Source organism: Hemitrygon akajei, chromosome 20 (genome assembly GCF_048418815.1).
Source record: "Hemitrygon akajei chromosome 20, sHemAka1.3, whole genome shotgun sequence".
In the NCBI taxonomy this organism is placed as follows: domain Eukaryota; kingdom Metazoa; phylum Chordata; class Chondrichthyes; order Myliobatiformes; family Dasyatidae; genus Hemitrygon; species Hemitrygon akajei.
Window position 1 is genome coordinate 18793117 of NC_133143.1, and position 17439 is coordinate 18810555.

The 17439-nt window shown below is 40.0% G+C and overlaps 1 protein-coding gene across 4 annotated transcripts in view; it reads right to left on the reverse strand.

Moving 5' to 3' along the window:
• Positions 1 to 17439, reverse strand: part of jarid2b (jumonji and AT-rich interaction domain containing 2b) — a 352517-nt gene that overhangs the window by 145407 nt on the left and 189671 nt on the right. For all 4 annotated transcript variants that reach the window (XM_073023952.1, XM_073023955.1, XM_073023954.1 and 1 more), the window contains one exon: positions 16561 to 16711. In XM_073023952.1, the coding sequence (XP_072880053.1) occupies positions 16561 to 16711 (151 nt within the window). The remainder of the gene's footprint in view (positions 1 to 16560; positions 16712 to 17439) is intronic.

A 17439-nucleotide genomic window follows, 5' to 3' on the forward strand; every position in this document is an offset into this window, starting at 1 on the left:
ACATTGAACCATGAACACTACCTCACTAGTTTCTATTTTTGCATTACTTATTTAACTGTTTTATTATACACACACATATACGCTTATAAAAAGTTGGAAGCTTTCATGTTTTATTGTTTCACAACATTGAATCATAGTGGATTTAATTTAGCTTTTTTTCACACTGATCAACAGAAATACACTCTTTTGTATCAAAGTGAAAACAGCTCTCTGCAAAGTGATCTAAATTAATTAGAAATATTAAGCGTAAAATAATTGATTACATAAGTATTCACCCCCTTTAATATGACATGCCAAATCATCACAGGTGCAGCCAATTGGTTTTAGAAGTCACTGTAATTAGTTAAATGGAGATCACCTGTGTGCAGTCAAGGTGTTTTAATTGATTGTAGTAAAAATACACCTGTATCTGGAAGGTCCCACTCTTGATGAGTCAGTACCCTGGCAAAAACTACGTCACAAAGACAAAAGAACATTCTAAAGCAACTTCATGAAAAGGTTATTGAAAAGCATGTCAGGACATGGATACAAGAAAATTTCCAACTCACTGAATATCCCTTGGAGTATAGTTACGTCAATCATGAAGAAATGGAAAGAATATGGCACAGCTGTGAATCTGCCTAGAACAGGCAGTCCTCAAAAACTGAGTGACCGTGCAAGAAGAGGACTAGTGAGGGAGACCACCAAAAGACTTGTGACAACTCTAGAGGAGTTACAAGCTTCAAGGGCTGAGATGGGAAAGACTGCACATACAACAACTGTTGCCTGAGTGCTTCACCAGTGACTTCTTTGTGGAAGAGTGGCAAAGAGAAAGCCACTATTGTTAAAAAAAAAGCTCACATGAAATCTTAGCTAGAGTTTGCCAGAAGGCATGTGGGAGACTCTGGAGTCAGCTGGAAGAAGGTTCTAAGGTCTGATGAAACCAAAATTGAGCTTTTCAGCCATCAGACTAAACACTGTTTGGTGTAAGCCTAACACCGCACATCATCAAAAACACACCATCCCTACTATGAAGCATGGTGGTGGTTGCATTGTGCTGTGGGGATGTTTCACTGCAGCAGGCCCTAGAAGTCTTGTGAAAGTAGAGGGCAAAATGAATGCAGCAAACTACAGGAAAATCCTGGAGGAAAGCCTGATGCAGTCTGCAAGAGAAATATGATTTGGAAGATGATATGTTTTCCAGCAAGCCAGTGACCCCAAGCACAAAGCCACACAGGAATGGCTTAAAAAAGTCCGAGTTCAGGCTTCAATTCAATTGCAAATTTGTGGCTGGACTTATAAAGGGCTGTTCACTCACTATCCCCATGCAGTCTGACAGTTTGAACAGTTTTGTTAGAATAATGGGGAAAAATTAGTGTCTACATATGCAAAGCTGTATTGCACTGTATTGTTGCTGCAAAGCCAACAAATTTCACGACATGTGCCAGTGATATTAAACCCGATTCTGGAAAAATAAGAAAGGGGAATGGAGTAACAAGATTACTCTGCTGGCAGCTAATGCCCAGTGAAGTGAATATAGTCCACCAAAAAAAAAACCTGCCAGGTTAAATTATCGGCTAAACAAGTAACAAAACCAGTTATCTGGTGTCATACAACACAGTCGTGGAGCAGATTCTCAACTCCAACTCTGGTTCTGTTTGCGTGGAATTTGCAAGTTCACTCTGTAATTTCCTGCACTTCCTAACAGGGATTCTAGTGCGACCAACGCACCCAAATAGAAAGGTGGTGCTGTAGCTGTCAGACAGCTCCAGTCATCCAGGTTTGAATCTGACCTCAGGTGCTGTCTACCAGGAATTTGCGAGCTTTCTCCGTAATTTTGCCAGGTGCTCAGATTTTCTTCAAAAACACCTGTCAGTGTTTGGTTGCACAGAGTACTTACTCCAAGACATAGGTACAGGACAAAAGAGTCCAACAGAAGCTGATGGGCCTGTGAGACAGAACGTGTAGCAGGGCTACAGAGAATGGGACTGATGCAGTTAAATCACAGGAAATCCGCATGGGCAAATTTTTGGCATACATTTAAAAACAAAGTTCAAGGCTCGGTTCTTATCTTGCATATTCATCTGTTCCTGCACCACACTATCCTCTTGCATGACCCGCTGAGCACATTATATCACTCATGTGTCAGCTTGGTTAGACATGGAAGTGGTTATGACAACCTGCTCCCAGGCACAAAGGTGTTGACAACCCAGAGGCTGGGAGTCAAGTCCCATCATAGCAGTTTAGCAAAATTTCGGCTGATTACTGGTGGAATTGGGGATGACTGGTATTTGCTGGAATGCGTATGCCAGAGTCAGATCACAGATGCTGGAATCTGGAGAACTTTAGTGCGCAGGGAATTGTCGCCATTTTAGGATAAAACCCTGAATCAGGACTGAGGTGAAATGGAAAATATCAAAAGTGGGGGGGGTGGGGAGGTGAGATGGGAGTCTACAATGATTGGGGAACTGAGGAGGGATGCAGACTGACAGACAGATTGCACCAGGAAAGGAAGGGAGCAGGGCTGGAGGTAGGAGATGGTCCATTTAGTAAAAATGGTCTTAGTTGAATTGCCATTTTACACGCTTCTTCATACTTTACTAAACTTTGCTTGAAGCAGTGAACCATAAATAAAACGGTTCCTTACTAGAATGTGTCTTTTTCCATTATTAATGTAAGCATATGTAAATACAAAAAGAGCATATTATTATAATTGAAGTTCCCAAAAAGGGGTTGGATGGGGAGTTGCTATCCTCAGCTTTTAATTACATTGGTTTTATTATTGTCACATGTACTGAGATATAGCAAATAGCTTCATTTTGTATGCCATCCATACAGAACAATTATTTGTTAGTTTATTTATTGGGAAACAGTGCAGAATAGGCCCTTTGATGCAAGCTGCCTAGCAAGCCCCTGATTTAACCCTAGCCCAATCACGGGACAATTTACAATGACAATTAACCTATCAACCAGTAGGTGATTGGAATGTGGCAGGAAACCAGAGCACCCGGAGGAAATGCATGCACTCCCGGGAAGAACATATGAACTTCTTACAGGCAGTGGCAGGAACTGAACCAGGTCGCCTGTAAAGTGTTGTGCTAACCACTATGCTACCGTGCCAGCAGGTCAAGGGAAAAGTCTGCTGTAGCAAATTTTCTTAGGCAATCAAGGACTTATCTAAATGTATACATATTGTGAATCAAAGTTTAAACGATAAATATCAATGGAAAATTGCCCATGAATGGTTCCAAAGTCAAGACAACCCATGCATAAAACCAGGCAAAGAATCTCTTAATTTTTTTTTTGAATTGTTGACAACATGTTGCATGGCCAAATGGAAAATATTAAAGTAGTGATTTGTGAAGGACACATTTAACATCAAACAAGAGAAAATCTACATATGCTGGAAATCCAAGCAAAGCACAAAGAAATTGCTGGAGGAACTCAGCAGGTCAGGCAGCATCTATGGGAAAGAGTAAACAGCCAACATTTCAGGCAGAGACAGTCTTGGCCTGAAGTGTCGACTGTTAACTCTTTCCCATAGATGCTGTCTGACTTGCTGAGTTTCTCCAGCATTCTGTGTGTGTTCCCCCACATACTTAACATCACAATTTTGGCATCCTGTCTAAATAATTAGCAAGGTCTTCCATCAGACCCTCCTAATAAAGTATGACACAACCAGAGGCAACCAAAACTCAGGATTTCACAAGCAAAATGGCAGCACTGATAGGTTGAAATGGAAAGTATTTTATGTGCTTCAAAAGGACTTTGCACCTGTTCTTGGCTCAGTGTTCCAGTACATTCAGTGTTAACGGCAATGCCTTTAATCTAAAAACCATAGAAATAAATGGAAAAGGCTTTAAAAAATAAAGCCAGAAAATTTAAGCAGTGAAGCCACCCATCCATGTTTTCTATGTGGTTTGCTCAAATCGCTGATCAAGTAACAAATGTAAAGGGACATTATGCACTGTGACTCATCTTATAACCATCTGCGTTCATCCACGATCTGCCACCAACTTTATTTTGCATCACAAACAAATATAGGGGACAAAAACAACTGCATTTTGCAGCTGAGGTTAATGCTGCTGATTCAATAGAACTGCAGTATTTTCTTCAGTGTTGCACCTTGTGCAGTGCAGATTCCTTGCATATGAATCGACTTCTTAACCACATCACACCATCCTACTCATGGTAATAGCCAGAAGGAACCTCACATACCTGGAGTGCAACCATTTCTAATAACACTTCAAACATCCCATGCATTTGCAGTCAAAACACAATATACATCAGCAAAACTAACTGGAACATCTTAAAGGCAGTACACGTTTGCAGAAAGATACACAGATAACAAAAAAAAAGTGGATGTGCAGATCGTCTTTCCACTTGCCAACAATAATGGGGTGACTTTTGGAAACTTTGCTCAGAAGTGCCACTTAGGAGACTAAAAGCTGTAAGCAACTCCAATTTCAAATGCCAACTGCAGATATTTATCTAATCTGCAAAGAACTTCCAGGTGACATTAACTAATCCTTACAGAAATGAAAATGTGTTACAATATAAAATCTTTTTAACCATGATTAACTGACCAGCAAACAAAAAGTACTGTCAATTTGATATCAACTTCCAAGCACAACAAGAATTTACCATCAAAATTGCTGAGTACTGTAAATCCGTGGAAGCTAGATGCTTGGTGGTAGAATAATTCACAGGAAGGCGCAAAAATGACAAAACCATCTTCATTTCTCAACTAGCTACACAACCCCTTATTCCTTCTTCCTCCTTATTTGTTAGTAACTCATACCCAAAGGATAGCAAGAACAAAAAAAAAGGTTACTCAAGATGGAAAAAAAGACTTGTTGAAACAAATTACACTTGCCCTTACACTAGTACACAGCAGTGTACCAGCCCAGATATATACAAAGCACAGCTCTTCAACTCAAATAAACAAATCATCCAATTAAGAGCTCCACCCAGACTATCACAAAAGATTGCTTCATAATCAATGCCTAACACATTCAACAAATGCACTCAGTACAACAGCAAAGAACACTGCAAAGCCTGAAGTTTCATCTCTCGTACACTTTTGAAAAGCAGTTAGTACCATGGCCTCAGAGCTCCAAGAACCTGGGTTTGATCAAAACTTCAAGCACTGCCTGTCTGGCGTTTCCCTTTGGTCTTCCAGTTTTCTTCTACATCCTAATATGGCAAGAAGAATAATAAGCATACGAGAGAGAAACCAGGTTCCAAGACTTCTAATATCCTTTTAAATAGAAGTGGGTAACTTCTCTTGTGCTTTGGACACTGAACATTTTTCAATTAACTATGACAAACTGGTAAATGGACTATAACCTTATTTCTGTTTATGGGCTTCGATACAAAGGTGGATTCTCTGTTTTCCTTCCCCACACAATCTAAACAGTTTCATCAGCTGTTTCTTTCCTTTTTCAATGTATTAATTGTTGTGGGGAGGACTGGGCAGAAAGAAAATCTTTCTCTGAGAAATGGATGATGCACATTTTTAGGTTGCATTTTGCCTGTATAATAATTTGGGGAAAATGGCCAGCACAAGAGGCCATTCTCAAATCTGTAGCACAATAGTGACTTCACACACCTTCCCTAGAGAGGAGCTTCAACATTTGCCATTCCACATTGATGCCTTTCAAGGATAATCCTCTCCTGTCTATGCTGTGGGACCAGTAACAAGGATGGCACCGACTCACTCATTCTTTAGATGTACACTTCTCTTTAATGCAGCACCATTCATTCCAACTATGCAGAAATGCTGACAGTTCCCAGACCCAGATCTCCTCATTCATCGGCAGTTTCGTTCTGCTTATGAAGGCCATGCATGCTACTGAAGGATTTGGAGCTCTTCCCACTATCAGCACAAGCCCTGCAGTGCACTGCCGAACAGAGAGCAAAGCAGTGGCCTAGATCAGTATCACCACAGGTAAAGCACTTCCTTCATTGCTACAAAAGGCCTTCTCCATTCCAATTTACCAAATATACCCCTGTCCAAGATCACTACCTCACTGGACTGAATTGGAATCCAAAACATAGAGATAACAGTATCAAGTAATTTTTTTTAAAGCTCCTTTAAGGTACCTTTGACCTTCAGCTATTTAATACATATTGCTCCTTAGGCTCTTAGTAATTTTCCCATTGAAAAGTAAAGCCTATTTGGTTCTGTTACCCAATCACAAACAAGAGAAAATCTGCAGGTGCTGGAAATCCAAGCAACACACACACAAAAAGGCAGCATCTATGGAAAAAAGTACAGTCAGGCTGAAATTCTTCAGCAGGGCTGAAGCAAACAAGCTGAGTAGATTTAAAAGGTGGGGGGAGGGGAGAGAGAAACACAAGGTGATAAAGTGAAACATGAAGGGGGGAAGGATGAAGTAAAGAGCTGGGAAGCCTTCTGCTTTCCACAGAGACCACTCCCTATGTGACTCCCTTGTCCATTCACCCCTCCTGGCACTTATCCTTGCAAGCAGTACAAGTGCTACACCTGCCCCAGCCCCTACACTTCCACCTTCACTACCATTCAGGGTCCAAACAGTCCTTCCAGGTGAGGCAACATTTCATCTGTGCGTCTGTGTCGGGTGCTCCTGGTGTGGCCTCCTGTATATCAGTGAGACCCGACGTAGACTGGGAGACCAAGCACCTACACTCCATCCACCAGAAAAAGCAAGATCTCCCAGTGGTCATCCATTTTAATTCCATTTCCCGTTCCCATAGCCTCCTCCACAATGACGTGATGAGGCCGCACTCAGGTTGGAGGAACAATACCTTACATTCCACTTGGGTAGCCTCCATCCTGATGGCATGAACATCGATTTCTCAAACTTCCGTAAAGCCCCCCACTCCAACTTCTTCATCATCATTTCCCATCCCCTTTTCCCTCTATCACTCATCTCTTTGCCCACCCATTGTCTCTCCTTGATGCTCTTCCCCCCCCCCATCTTTTCTTTCTTCCATGGTCTTCTGTCTCATACACCAATTAACTTCCCAGCTCTTTACTTCATCCCTCCCCCTTCAGGTTTCATCTATCATTCTGTGTTTCATTCACTCCTCCCCTTTTAATTCTACTCCTCAGCTTTTTTTCTCCAGTCCTGCCGAAGGGTTTAGGCGCAAAACGTGGACTGTCCTCTTTTCCATAGATGCTGCTTGGCCTGCAGAGTTCCTCTAGCATTTTGTGCATGTTGCTTGGCTCTGTTACCTGAAACTCCTTAATCTTTTTGAACCAGAATACTTAGGATTGTTCAGACTGTTTAGTAAATACATCATACTGGTTATTTGTTCTGTTGAGAAGGAAGAAAGATTGTAATAGCTCCTCGGGTGGAACATTTGCAACAACTTCACTGCCAGGGAATAAAAACGTATTTTGTTTGTTCTTAGGTTCTTGATTCAAACCATTCTTCAGAACTTCAGCTGTGCTTTGGGAGAAACATTCACATAGTCAGGGGCAATGCCTAGCAAGAGCACCAACTCTCTGTATGGATGGATGCTATTGAAGAAAAGTAGGCTAGTTATCCTGCATTCCAGGGCAACATTTCACTTTCAAATACATTGTTGTGTGTTTAACAGTTCAGTAATATTCAAGTAAAATTTTAAATATGTTGTTTAATTTAGCATTCTTACAGGTTATATGTAAAAATACATAAATTGCATTTATCTATGTGATACATGCGAGCCTCACTCGAAGTAAAAACTAAGTCAACTCACATTTCAGACTCCCAGGTCTTTTAATGAGTTTCATGTTTTGGAGTTACAAACATTAACAGTAAAGATATAACAATACTGCTTTTAGGACAACTATACTGTGAACAAAATAATTATCCATGGTGTATTTAAGAATTTCAGGGAATACAAAACCTGATAGATAGATAGATAGATAGATAGATAGATAGATACTTTATTCATCCCCAAGGGGAAATTCAATGTTTATAAACGTATGGTCATTTTTCGTCTCATGACAGACAAAATATCAAGTTTTTTTAAAAATCAATTTGGATTGTCATCTGGCTTATGCATTTCCAATACCACCTTTGGAAAAGTCCACTCAGTCTTTAGTTTCCCTTTATGTCTGAAATTCACTGGCAAACTGAGGAATTCTGATGTCACCCATTTCATGCTGTTGACATGTTATACTTTCCCAGCATTCACTCATTAAACGTTTCAATAACTTTCCCCAACAGTGTTCCACTCAGCAGGGCACCATTCACAGATATGCTCTTCCAACTTTTAAGATAATGCGAGAGAAGTGTGGGGTTTTCAAACCTAAAATCAGCACAATTAGAAATCTTCCCAACATTTTTTGTTTGTGTGGCTATATCCTACTGATATCTTTATGTGCTTACTATCTTGCATATGCGATGTGTGACTGTTGGTACTGTGTTTTGCACCTTGGCCCTGGAGTAACACTGTCCGGCTGTATTCACAGCTATTCATGTACAGATGTATGACAATTAAACTTCAATTGAATTGATTGAATTCAAAAGCCACACCACCATCCACAGAAGTTTCATAGTACCTTTGCTAACTTTAACCTAGCAAACAGCAACAAAAGTAATTAAGAGCATAACCACTTCATTATTATTTGTGATTCTGTAAAATGCAACTAACCGGCTGGTGGCGCAGTGACATCAGTGCCAGGCCTCCGGAGCGAAGGCTCCCCAGTTCGAATCCAGTCAGACTGTTCCCGGACACGCTTTCCATCCGTGCCGGGTTGAGTATCGAGCTCACAACTCGGCCTCGTAAAAAAAAAACACGGCGCTGTGAGAAGGACATGGGTGACCACTCACAGAATCTTTCCTCCAAGACAACCACTTGAAAAAATAAGTGGTCACTGAGGTTCTGGCAGAGAATGGCACACACAAAAAAATGCAACCCCAACTGTTAAATTTCAAGTGCACATTCAAAGAAATTGTATTGACTATAAACCAATTTCACAAATCATCATAATGTGATTTATAAGCATCTATTTCTTTATCTTTTGAATTTCCTACAACTGATATCAATCTCAGGGTTGCAGATGGTGACATGCATGTACTTTGATAACAAATTTATTTTGAACTTTGAACTTGACATTTTCAGCGTCCCCTGTTATGCTATTACAGAAAATTGGTTCACAATGCCTTTCCCTCAACTCTTCCACTGCACAAATTTAGAATAAATCTTAAATAATTCTTTGCCGCATAGCAGTTGTCACATTCGTACATTAAACATTATCAAAATCCTACTGGCAAGTCTGCCTTAAGTGAACATCCAATAAACCAACAACTGATAATATGCATCTTGCTCACTCATTAAGGGGCAGCACGGTAGTGTAGTAGTTAGCACCACACTTTACAGTACCAGTGACCAGGGTTCAATTCCTGCAGCTGCCTGCAAGGAATTTGTATGTTCTCCTGTGACCTTCCAAGTTTTCTCTAGGTATTCCGGTTTCCTCCCACATTCCAAAGACCTACTGGTTGGTAGGGTAATTGATCATTGTAAACTGCCCTGTGATTACACTAGGTTTAAAATCGGGGGTTTAGTGAGTGGTGTGGCTTGTGCGAGTAATGATTTATCCAGAAGCAAATTACATATGCAGCTAGAGCCAGAGTCCAGAGGATAGGCCAAATGCTCAGCCAGCCCCATGTTTTGGGCTGGAAGAATTTTGGATTTGGAAATATATAATAAGATATCTCAGGATCGCCATTATTCCTGACTCTGAATTTATGTTCATCACACATATGTACTTAATGGTAAAAATTATGACATAGAACATGATGAAAATATAATGTGTGCACGGTAACAAGAGCCGCATCAGGAGACTACCTGAATCAGCTGTTGAGCAACAAGCAGCAATGGCAGGCTTTCAGTCCCCACCTACCATGCCATGTTTTGATTAAAAGGTTACAGTACACTGTATTTGTTATTTTTAGAGATGGTTAGCTTTCCCACTGGATTCAAAATACCATAGATGGGAGGTAGCATGGCCAAAAGAACTGCAGCAGGCCATGTCCAGAATGACCAAGAGCTTTGATTAACTGGCACCTACTCTGTGTGTCATAGTGGTAATGTACAGCTCAGTTGCAAATCCCACCAACACACAATGTCAGATAGGACCATGCATTGTTCTCAGTTTTCTCTTGAGTAGCACAGGTACACTAGTCCATTCAGCATACTTGCCTTCAGTTAGAAGTTAAGAACTTGGTGAAATAGGAGGAGTGAAAATCTGGTGGAGATCTGTTCCACTGATAAGGCATGAACTCCAATTGTGCAGTCTTCACATCAATGCAATTTCTCTTGCATTCAAAAAACAAGTTGTTGGGGCTTATTGGAACTTTACATTGATGCATTTGGCTTGTTAATCCAGTGAAACAAAAGTACCAGTCTATCATTCAGTTTGTTCCAGTGAAAGAATTATGGGGAGAATGGAGAAACTGTCAGCCAGAGCATGTAAAATTACTTCCCTACTTCACTCCAAAATATTCTAACACCAATTTAAAGATTGCACTTCCTTCCTTTGCATCCCTTTACGGCCACCTGTATTCATCTGAGCAAATCCCTCATTCCTTTTAAATGATTTCATTAAATCACTACTCAAATTTTAAACTCAAGGGGATAAACATAGACTTATAATAAACATCATTAAGCGACACCTGTAGAAGTCTCCTTCAAAGAGAATGGGACAAATACACTTCTGATCTATTGATTATAGATCAACACCAGGAAAATAAAGGACTGTTAAGGAATAGATCTGCTGAGAGCAGCTTGCCAAGAGCTAGCAGGCTGACACTATCTTGAATGTAAATTAGACCAGACCAGATATACAAATATAAGCAAACATAAGAAACAAAAAGTGAAATTAAGGGAAGGTGTTCAACCAGCCATTTTGATTTCTTTGTGGTAAGGTACGCCTTGACTCAAAGTGTGGGAATTTTTTTGCAGAAACAGCTTGAAGGTTTTATAAGCAGTTTAGAAAACTCTCAAAAACTTGATTTTGAAAAAGTGACCCCCAAGAACTAACATTGCTGGCAGAAATAAATTGGTAACATTTGTTGCCTTGACAAATCTTAACACTAGAATATTGTTTAAAAACCAAAGTGTAATTTGGTGAGAAAAGCTATACAGGTAGTCCCCGAGTCACAAACTTCTGACTTACGAACAACCCGTACTTACGAACCGAGGAAGGAGAACGCCTTCCGCCATTTTAAGTTGGATCGCGACATGGTCGGCCATTTTAAGTCAATAGACAATAGGTGCAGGAGTAGGCCAGTCGTTGCCGTTGACACTGTGTTGAGAGTGTAACTTTGTATTTGGTTAAATTTTTCTTAGCGAAGTTCGTCCTGACCCCCACCCCCGCTTTCTGGACGGCTGTTGGCACAGTGAGATCAGTGCTGGGCTTGAGAACAGAGGTTCCCAAGTTCGATCCAGTGACAGACCGCTCCCGAGCATGCCAGGTCGATGTCGAGTTCGCAACTTGACCTTGTGAAAAAAAAACACTGCCACCTCCAATTTAAATTCCCATGCGGAAGATTGAGGAGGATCAAATACCCAAACTCACCACAGGCCCCACTTGTCCCATTTAACTTGTCTCAGTGTGGTGGTCCTTAGGACCCAACAGAGCTCAGGAGCTGGCAGAGGTCGGGTCCCACCACCCGCAGTGTTTCTGTTCCTCTGATGGGAAGCGATCACGATTGAAAATAAAGTGGAAATAATAAGGCATTTAGAAAGAGGTGAAATGTCATCGGTCATTAGAAAAGCGTTAGGTTACAGTTGATCAACGATCAAAACAATTTTAAAGGATAAAGTGAGAATAATGGAGCATGCGAAAGGCCCTGCCCCAATGAAAGCTACAATTATTACTAAGCAATGCAGTGGTTTAATTATTGGAATACATATGTTTCTTAAGTGTTTTATATGCATAGAAAGGTAAAATATATACTATATACCAAGACAAACGTTTGACTAACTGGTGCTAAATAATACAGGATGTACTTGTTCTGACTTAGTACAAATCTGACTTAAAGACGGACTCAGGAACGGAACTCGTTCGTAACCCGGGGACTGCCTGTATTTGCATTGATTTATTTTAGGTCAATGAGCGAGAAGAGCAAGGAATTCCTCAAAAGGCAAAGTAAATTTATCAACTTGTGTATTTGTCAACATATATGACCTTGAGATTAATTTTCTTACAGGAAAATAAAGAACTACAAAGAAAACCTCTACATAAATAAAGAGTGGCCAACACAAATTTCCACAGCATAAACAGTTTCTGTGGCCAAGAATGCCTCATCTTTCAAGCACTTTTATAGAAGAGCTTAAGCTTTTTTTTATATAAAGGTGGGTTCCCAAATGGCTGAATCAAACTTGTAATAGAGCTGGGGAAAAAACATTGTTACCAGTGGATCCTGACCACCTTATCTGGAAGAGGGTGGATTAAAAACACTGGATGAGAAATTCCCCTTTATGAGTAAAGAGAAATTTCTCTTACAATTGTGTAAGATTCATCGGAAAACAACATATTAGTCAGAAATTTATGGGAGAATTCAGGGTCTTGGAACAAAAATTATTTATCAGGTTTATGTTGGGTTCCATTAGCAAATTGATGTTTGCTTTAGGGCAGATATTATATTTGGCGTTATTCAAATATTTGATTCAACCCTGAACTTAGACATGGTACTGAAGCTAACTACCTTGTCAAAATTCTCTGTATCTGGGACTGCCATCTACACTGGGAAAGTGCGTCAAACACAAGAGTCAAAGATATAGTGCAAACACAGAAACAATATTTCAGGTTTGCTCTGCTGCCACTCGGCCCACCCAGAGGGAATGGCACTTATAGATTGTGATCATGGGATTCTTTACTGGCTCCAGGACTCAATGAGTTTCATAAAATTAGACTAAGCCTAGGCAAACAAACCTCCAAATGCTTACCACCTCAATTCTCCTCCAGACTGAGCAGCACTGCATAATTAGGGGTAGAATGTACTGTGGATAAGGGTCTTTAATATCCAGCATTAAGAGTGACCAGGAATTCTCAAAGAGTTTGCTGCCATAACTCCACAAGAGACTGCAGATGCCGGAATCTGGTGCAACACAGAAGATGCTGGAGGAATTTAACAGGTCAGGCTGTCCTTTTCCATCATACCTCCATAGATGCTGCCTGACCAGCGGAGTTCTTCCAGCATCTAACCTGCTGCCCTAGTGAGCAAACAAACCTGAAGGATAAACCCATTTCACCTCACTGCCTACCCTAACCTACCTGTCCACGATGGTAATTGTTGGGAGTGAACATGACAGAGTCCTCTTCACCGAAAACTCAATCAAATTATCCATGTTAATACCACCAGAACAAAGAGTTGTTCTCCACATAATCTATAGCCTCAGGGAACAACACAGTGCTCTCTAATCCCCATCAAGTAAATTACGAGCAATACTCCATTCTACTTCTAGTTTCTCAGATTATGAAGCACTTTTGGCTAGATGCAGCAAGAATCAGATATTCTTCATGGGCTAGGAGGCAGCAAGTAACACTCTTGCCACAAAATATCAGATGGTCCAATTTAAAGCTATATTAGAACAGCTACCACCCTCCAAACAATTCTAATTAACAATGCAAACATTAAAGGAGGACAATCAGAAGAACAGTGAAGCTTTCATTCCTTACCCAAGACAAGACTGAAACAAATCAACTGAAATTTCATTCAGACACGTTGTGATGAAGGGTCTCAGCCTACAACGTTGACTCATGTCCCTCCAAGATGCTGCCTGGCCTGCTGGGTTCCACCTGCATTCTGCATTTTGCTACAGAAATATCATTAATTTCTCCATATTTTTTACGTTTCTCTCATATCTCCAGAAATTTCTCTATACCCATCAGTGCATTTCCTTAAGCTCCTCCATTGAGAGATACTCTGAAACAGTGAGGTGCTTTTCTAAACAGGCCCAGGCATTGGCAGGGGGATGGGAACTGGGGTGACAAGGCTGAGGATGGGGCAGTTAGTCTACAATCAGAAGCAGTGTGTAGTAAGACTGCGAGGAAGGATAGGCAGATGATTAGGCAAAATTGCAGTCAGTGGGACAGTGGAACATGGGGGCAAAATCGAAGTGTGATAAACACAGGACTGATTATGTATATTTGAATGCATACAGTATATGGAATAAGGAAGCTGATCTTGTAACACTGAAAGAAAATCTGTTTCCAGTTTAACATTCAAGGATATACGATATATCAAGGACAGCTAAGATTGGCAGAGGGGGTTGAGGTGGATCTGTTGGTTAAAAAAAAATCAAATCCCTAGAAAGAGATGACATAGGACTAGAAGATGTGGAATCTTTTGGGTAAAGGCAAGAAACTGTAAGGGTAAAAAAAGACCCTGATGGGAGTTATATACAGGCCCACAAACAATAGTCAGGATGATACAAATTACAATGGGAGATAGAAAAGGTATATGAAAAGTGCAAAGTTGCAATAATCATGGGGATTTCAATTTGCAGACAGATTGGAAAAATCAAGTTGGTACTGCTGGATCCCAAGAAAGGGAATTTGCAGAATGCCTAAGAGATGGCTTTTTAGAATAGCTTGTGGTTGAGCTCACTAGGGGAATGGCAATTCTGGATTAGATGTCATGTAATGACCCAGATTTGATTAGGGAGTTTAAGGTAATGGAACCATTAGGAGGTAGCGATCATAATACAACAGAATTCACCCTGCAGTTTGAAAAGCTAAAAATCGGGTACATTAGTATTGCAGATGCATGAGAGAGGAGCTGGCCAAAGGTAGGAGACACTGGCAGGGATGACAGCAGAACAGCAATGACTGATGTTATTGGGTGAAATTCAGAATGTGCAAAAATTAACATTCCAAAGATGAAGAAATATTCCAAAGGGAGGATGAGGTAACCATGCCTGACAAGGGAAGTCAAAGACAGCATAAAAGCTAAAGAGAGGACATATAATATAGCGAAGACTAATGGAGAGGCAATAGATTTGGGAAGCTTTTAAAAACAAGTGACAACTAAATAAGTCATGAAGAAAGAAAAGATGAAATATCAAGATAAGTTAGCCAATAATATTTTTTTTAAAAAAACAAGTTTTTTCTCAATATATTAAAAGACACAAGAGTGGATATCAGACCACTGGAGAGGTAGCAATGGGGGACAAAGAAACGATGGATGAACTAAATAAGTATTTTGGCAGAAATGCAAAGCGTCACGGGGCAGAAATGGGTGTAGTTGCTATTACTAAAGAGAGGTGCTTGGGAAACTGAAAGGTCTGAAGGTAGGCAAGTCACCTGGACCAGATGGACTATATCCCAGGGTTCAGAAAGAGTTGACAGAAGAGACTGTGGAGGCATTAGTAATGACCTTTCAAGTATCACTAGATTCTGGAATGGATCCAGAGCACTGAAAAATTGCAAATGTTACCTTTCTCTTACAAGGGAGAGAAGCAGAAGGGAGAAAATCATTGTCCAGTTTTAGTTCTGATCAACAGCTGTACAGAATGCTATATCATCAAAGTAAAACAAATAATTTTAACTGAATTATTTGGTTATATGTGGACAGAATGGTATAGCTTCCAAAAACATCACTGTGCACAGATCCTTATATTTTGCTTATTATTATTATTGTGCTAAACTGAAATTACAATGGTTACCGTCAGGTATAGGATATAGGGCTAAGAAAACACAGTATCAAGGAGCCAAGGTGAAATGGTATTTTACCAAATCTGAGCTACAAGTTTTTTTTTTTATTGTGTTGAGATTTCATGTTACTCAAGATTAACAATTCCTGGAACAGAGAAGAGAGCTCCCAACTAAAGTTAAAACAACTAGCTGGAAGCAGAACACAATCAACAAAACAAACAAACGCACATCAGTTTGACCAAAATCTGATTTCATATCCCAGTGACAGCAACTGCTTAACAAACTGCAAAGCTATCACATGATAGATGGGGATGTTTGCAGTTCATTGTTCCACTGCTACATAAAAGCCAGGTTTGCTTTCATTCCATAGGTATCTGTTTTGATACCTGCCATGGAACCAAGTCACATTTTGCCAAACTTTAAAAATAAAAATGCTACAAACTTTCATTTAATCTGTCCATCGTAGCAATTACCTAATTGTGCAAAATGCATGGAATTTACATCAGGACACAAGTTCATTCTGATTTACTTTTTCCCCTGTAGACTTGGCTCTACTGCCTTACACAAGAACGTTTGAGCTCTTGCCCTGTGGGTCAGAATGACATTTCAAAATCAGGTTTAATATCACTGGCATATATCACGAAATTTTTTTGTTTTGCCGTTTTCCCGAAGAATCACGAGGTCATGGCTAAAGTCAAAATCAAGGTTTCATTTAAAATTAATTTCTGTCCACTGCCATGAAGAAAGATTTATAATTTATTTACTAATGATGCATCGTGTGGTGAAACTTGCAGGCCAAATAACTTTGAAACAGTCAAAAGAAGCACAAGCACAACAGAATGAAGATTTTTCACACTGACTTACAAACCAGTTTCAAGAGAAGTGATCCATTACAACCACATTTGACAAAATAATAATCTTCGTTAAGATATTTCAAAACTAACCTCTTTCTAACTGGCCCCTCTTCATTCTCCGATGAGCTGGTATCATTCCCGTCTCCTTTCTGTGATGCATTTGACCCGTCCTCTTTCCCAGTTCCAACTCCTGCCTCAGGTGACAATATTGGTCTGTTTGAGGAACCGTTGCCGAGAGAACCTGCATGGTCAGAATACTGTAGTATCAGTAAACAATGCTGTAAACAAAACTATGCTTTAAGAACATGCATATCATACCAATTTGCACTTCGGCAATTTTCATGAGGACTCAAGTTGACTTTGAGGTTAGTTCTCCCACTTGCTTACATACTAGATATACAAGGTCTTCAAGGAGAGGGCTAGAAAATGCAACATTCCTGGTTTGTGTATTTTTGGTTTTGTATGGGCCTGGTCTACTCATTCTGATCTATGACACAGCAACTAAACGTAGCAGGAAGACAGCCCATAGTGGTACCAGTCACCTCAAAACTTTTCTGGAGCTGTCAACCAAAATGTGACTGTGAGTTGAATTTATCAAGGAAAAACAAGATCAGGAAAGAAAAAAATAGACTGGGCGGTCTAAAAAAAATTAAACTTGGTGAAAGATGAGCTCTGCTTGGAACTGTTCCCCAATGTCTTTATCTATGTCGTCCTTGCAATTTACATGCTGCCTGTTAAAAGCAGGAACTGAATTCATTACAATCTTGTATCTCCCCATAGTGCAAGCAATGCAAGAGTCACATTTCCCATTATAAAGAAAAACATTATAGTATGCCTCTGCAGTTTTTTGACAACCAATCGGAACGTTTCAATTTATTGAAAAAAATGCTAAGACAGAAAGTCACCTGAATAATTGTTTTTTTAAGACATTTTATCATATTAAGTGGTTTGTTACCTTTGGAAAATGAA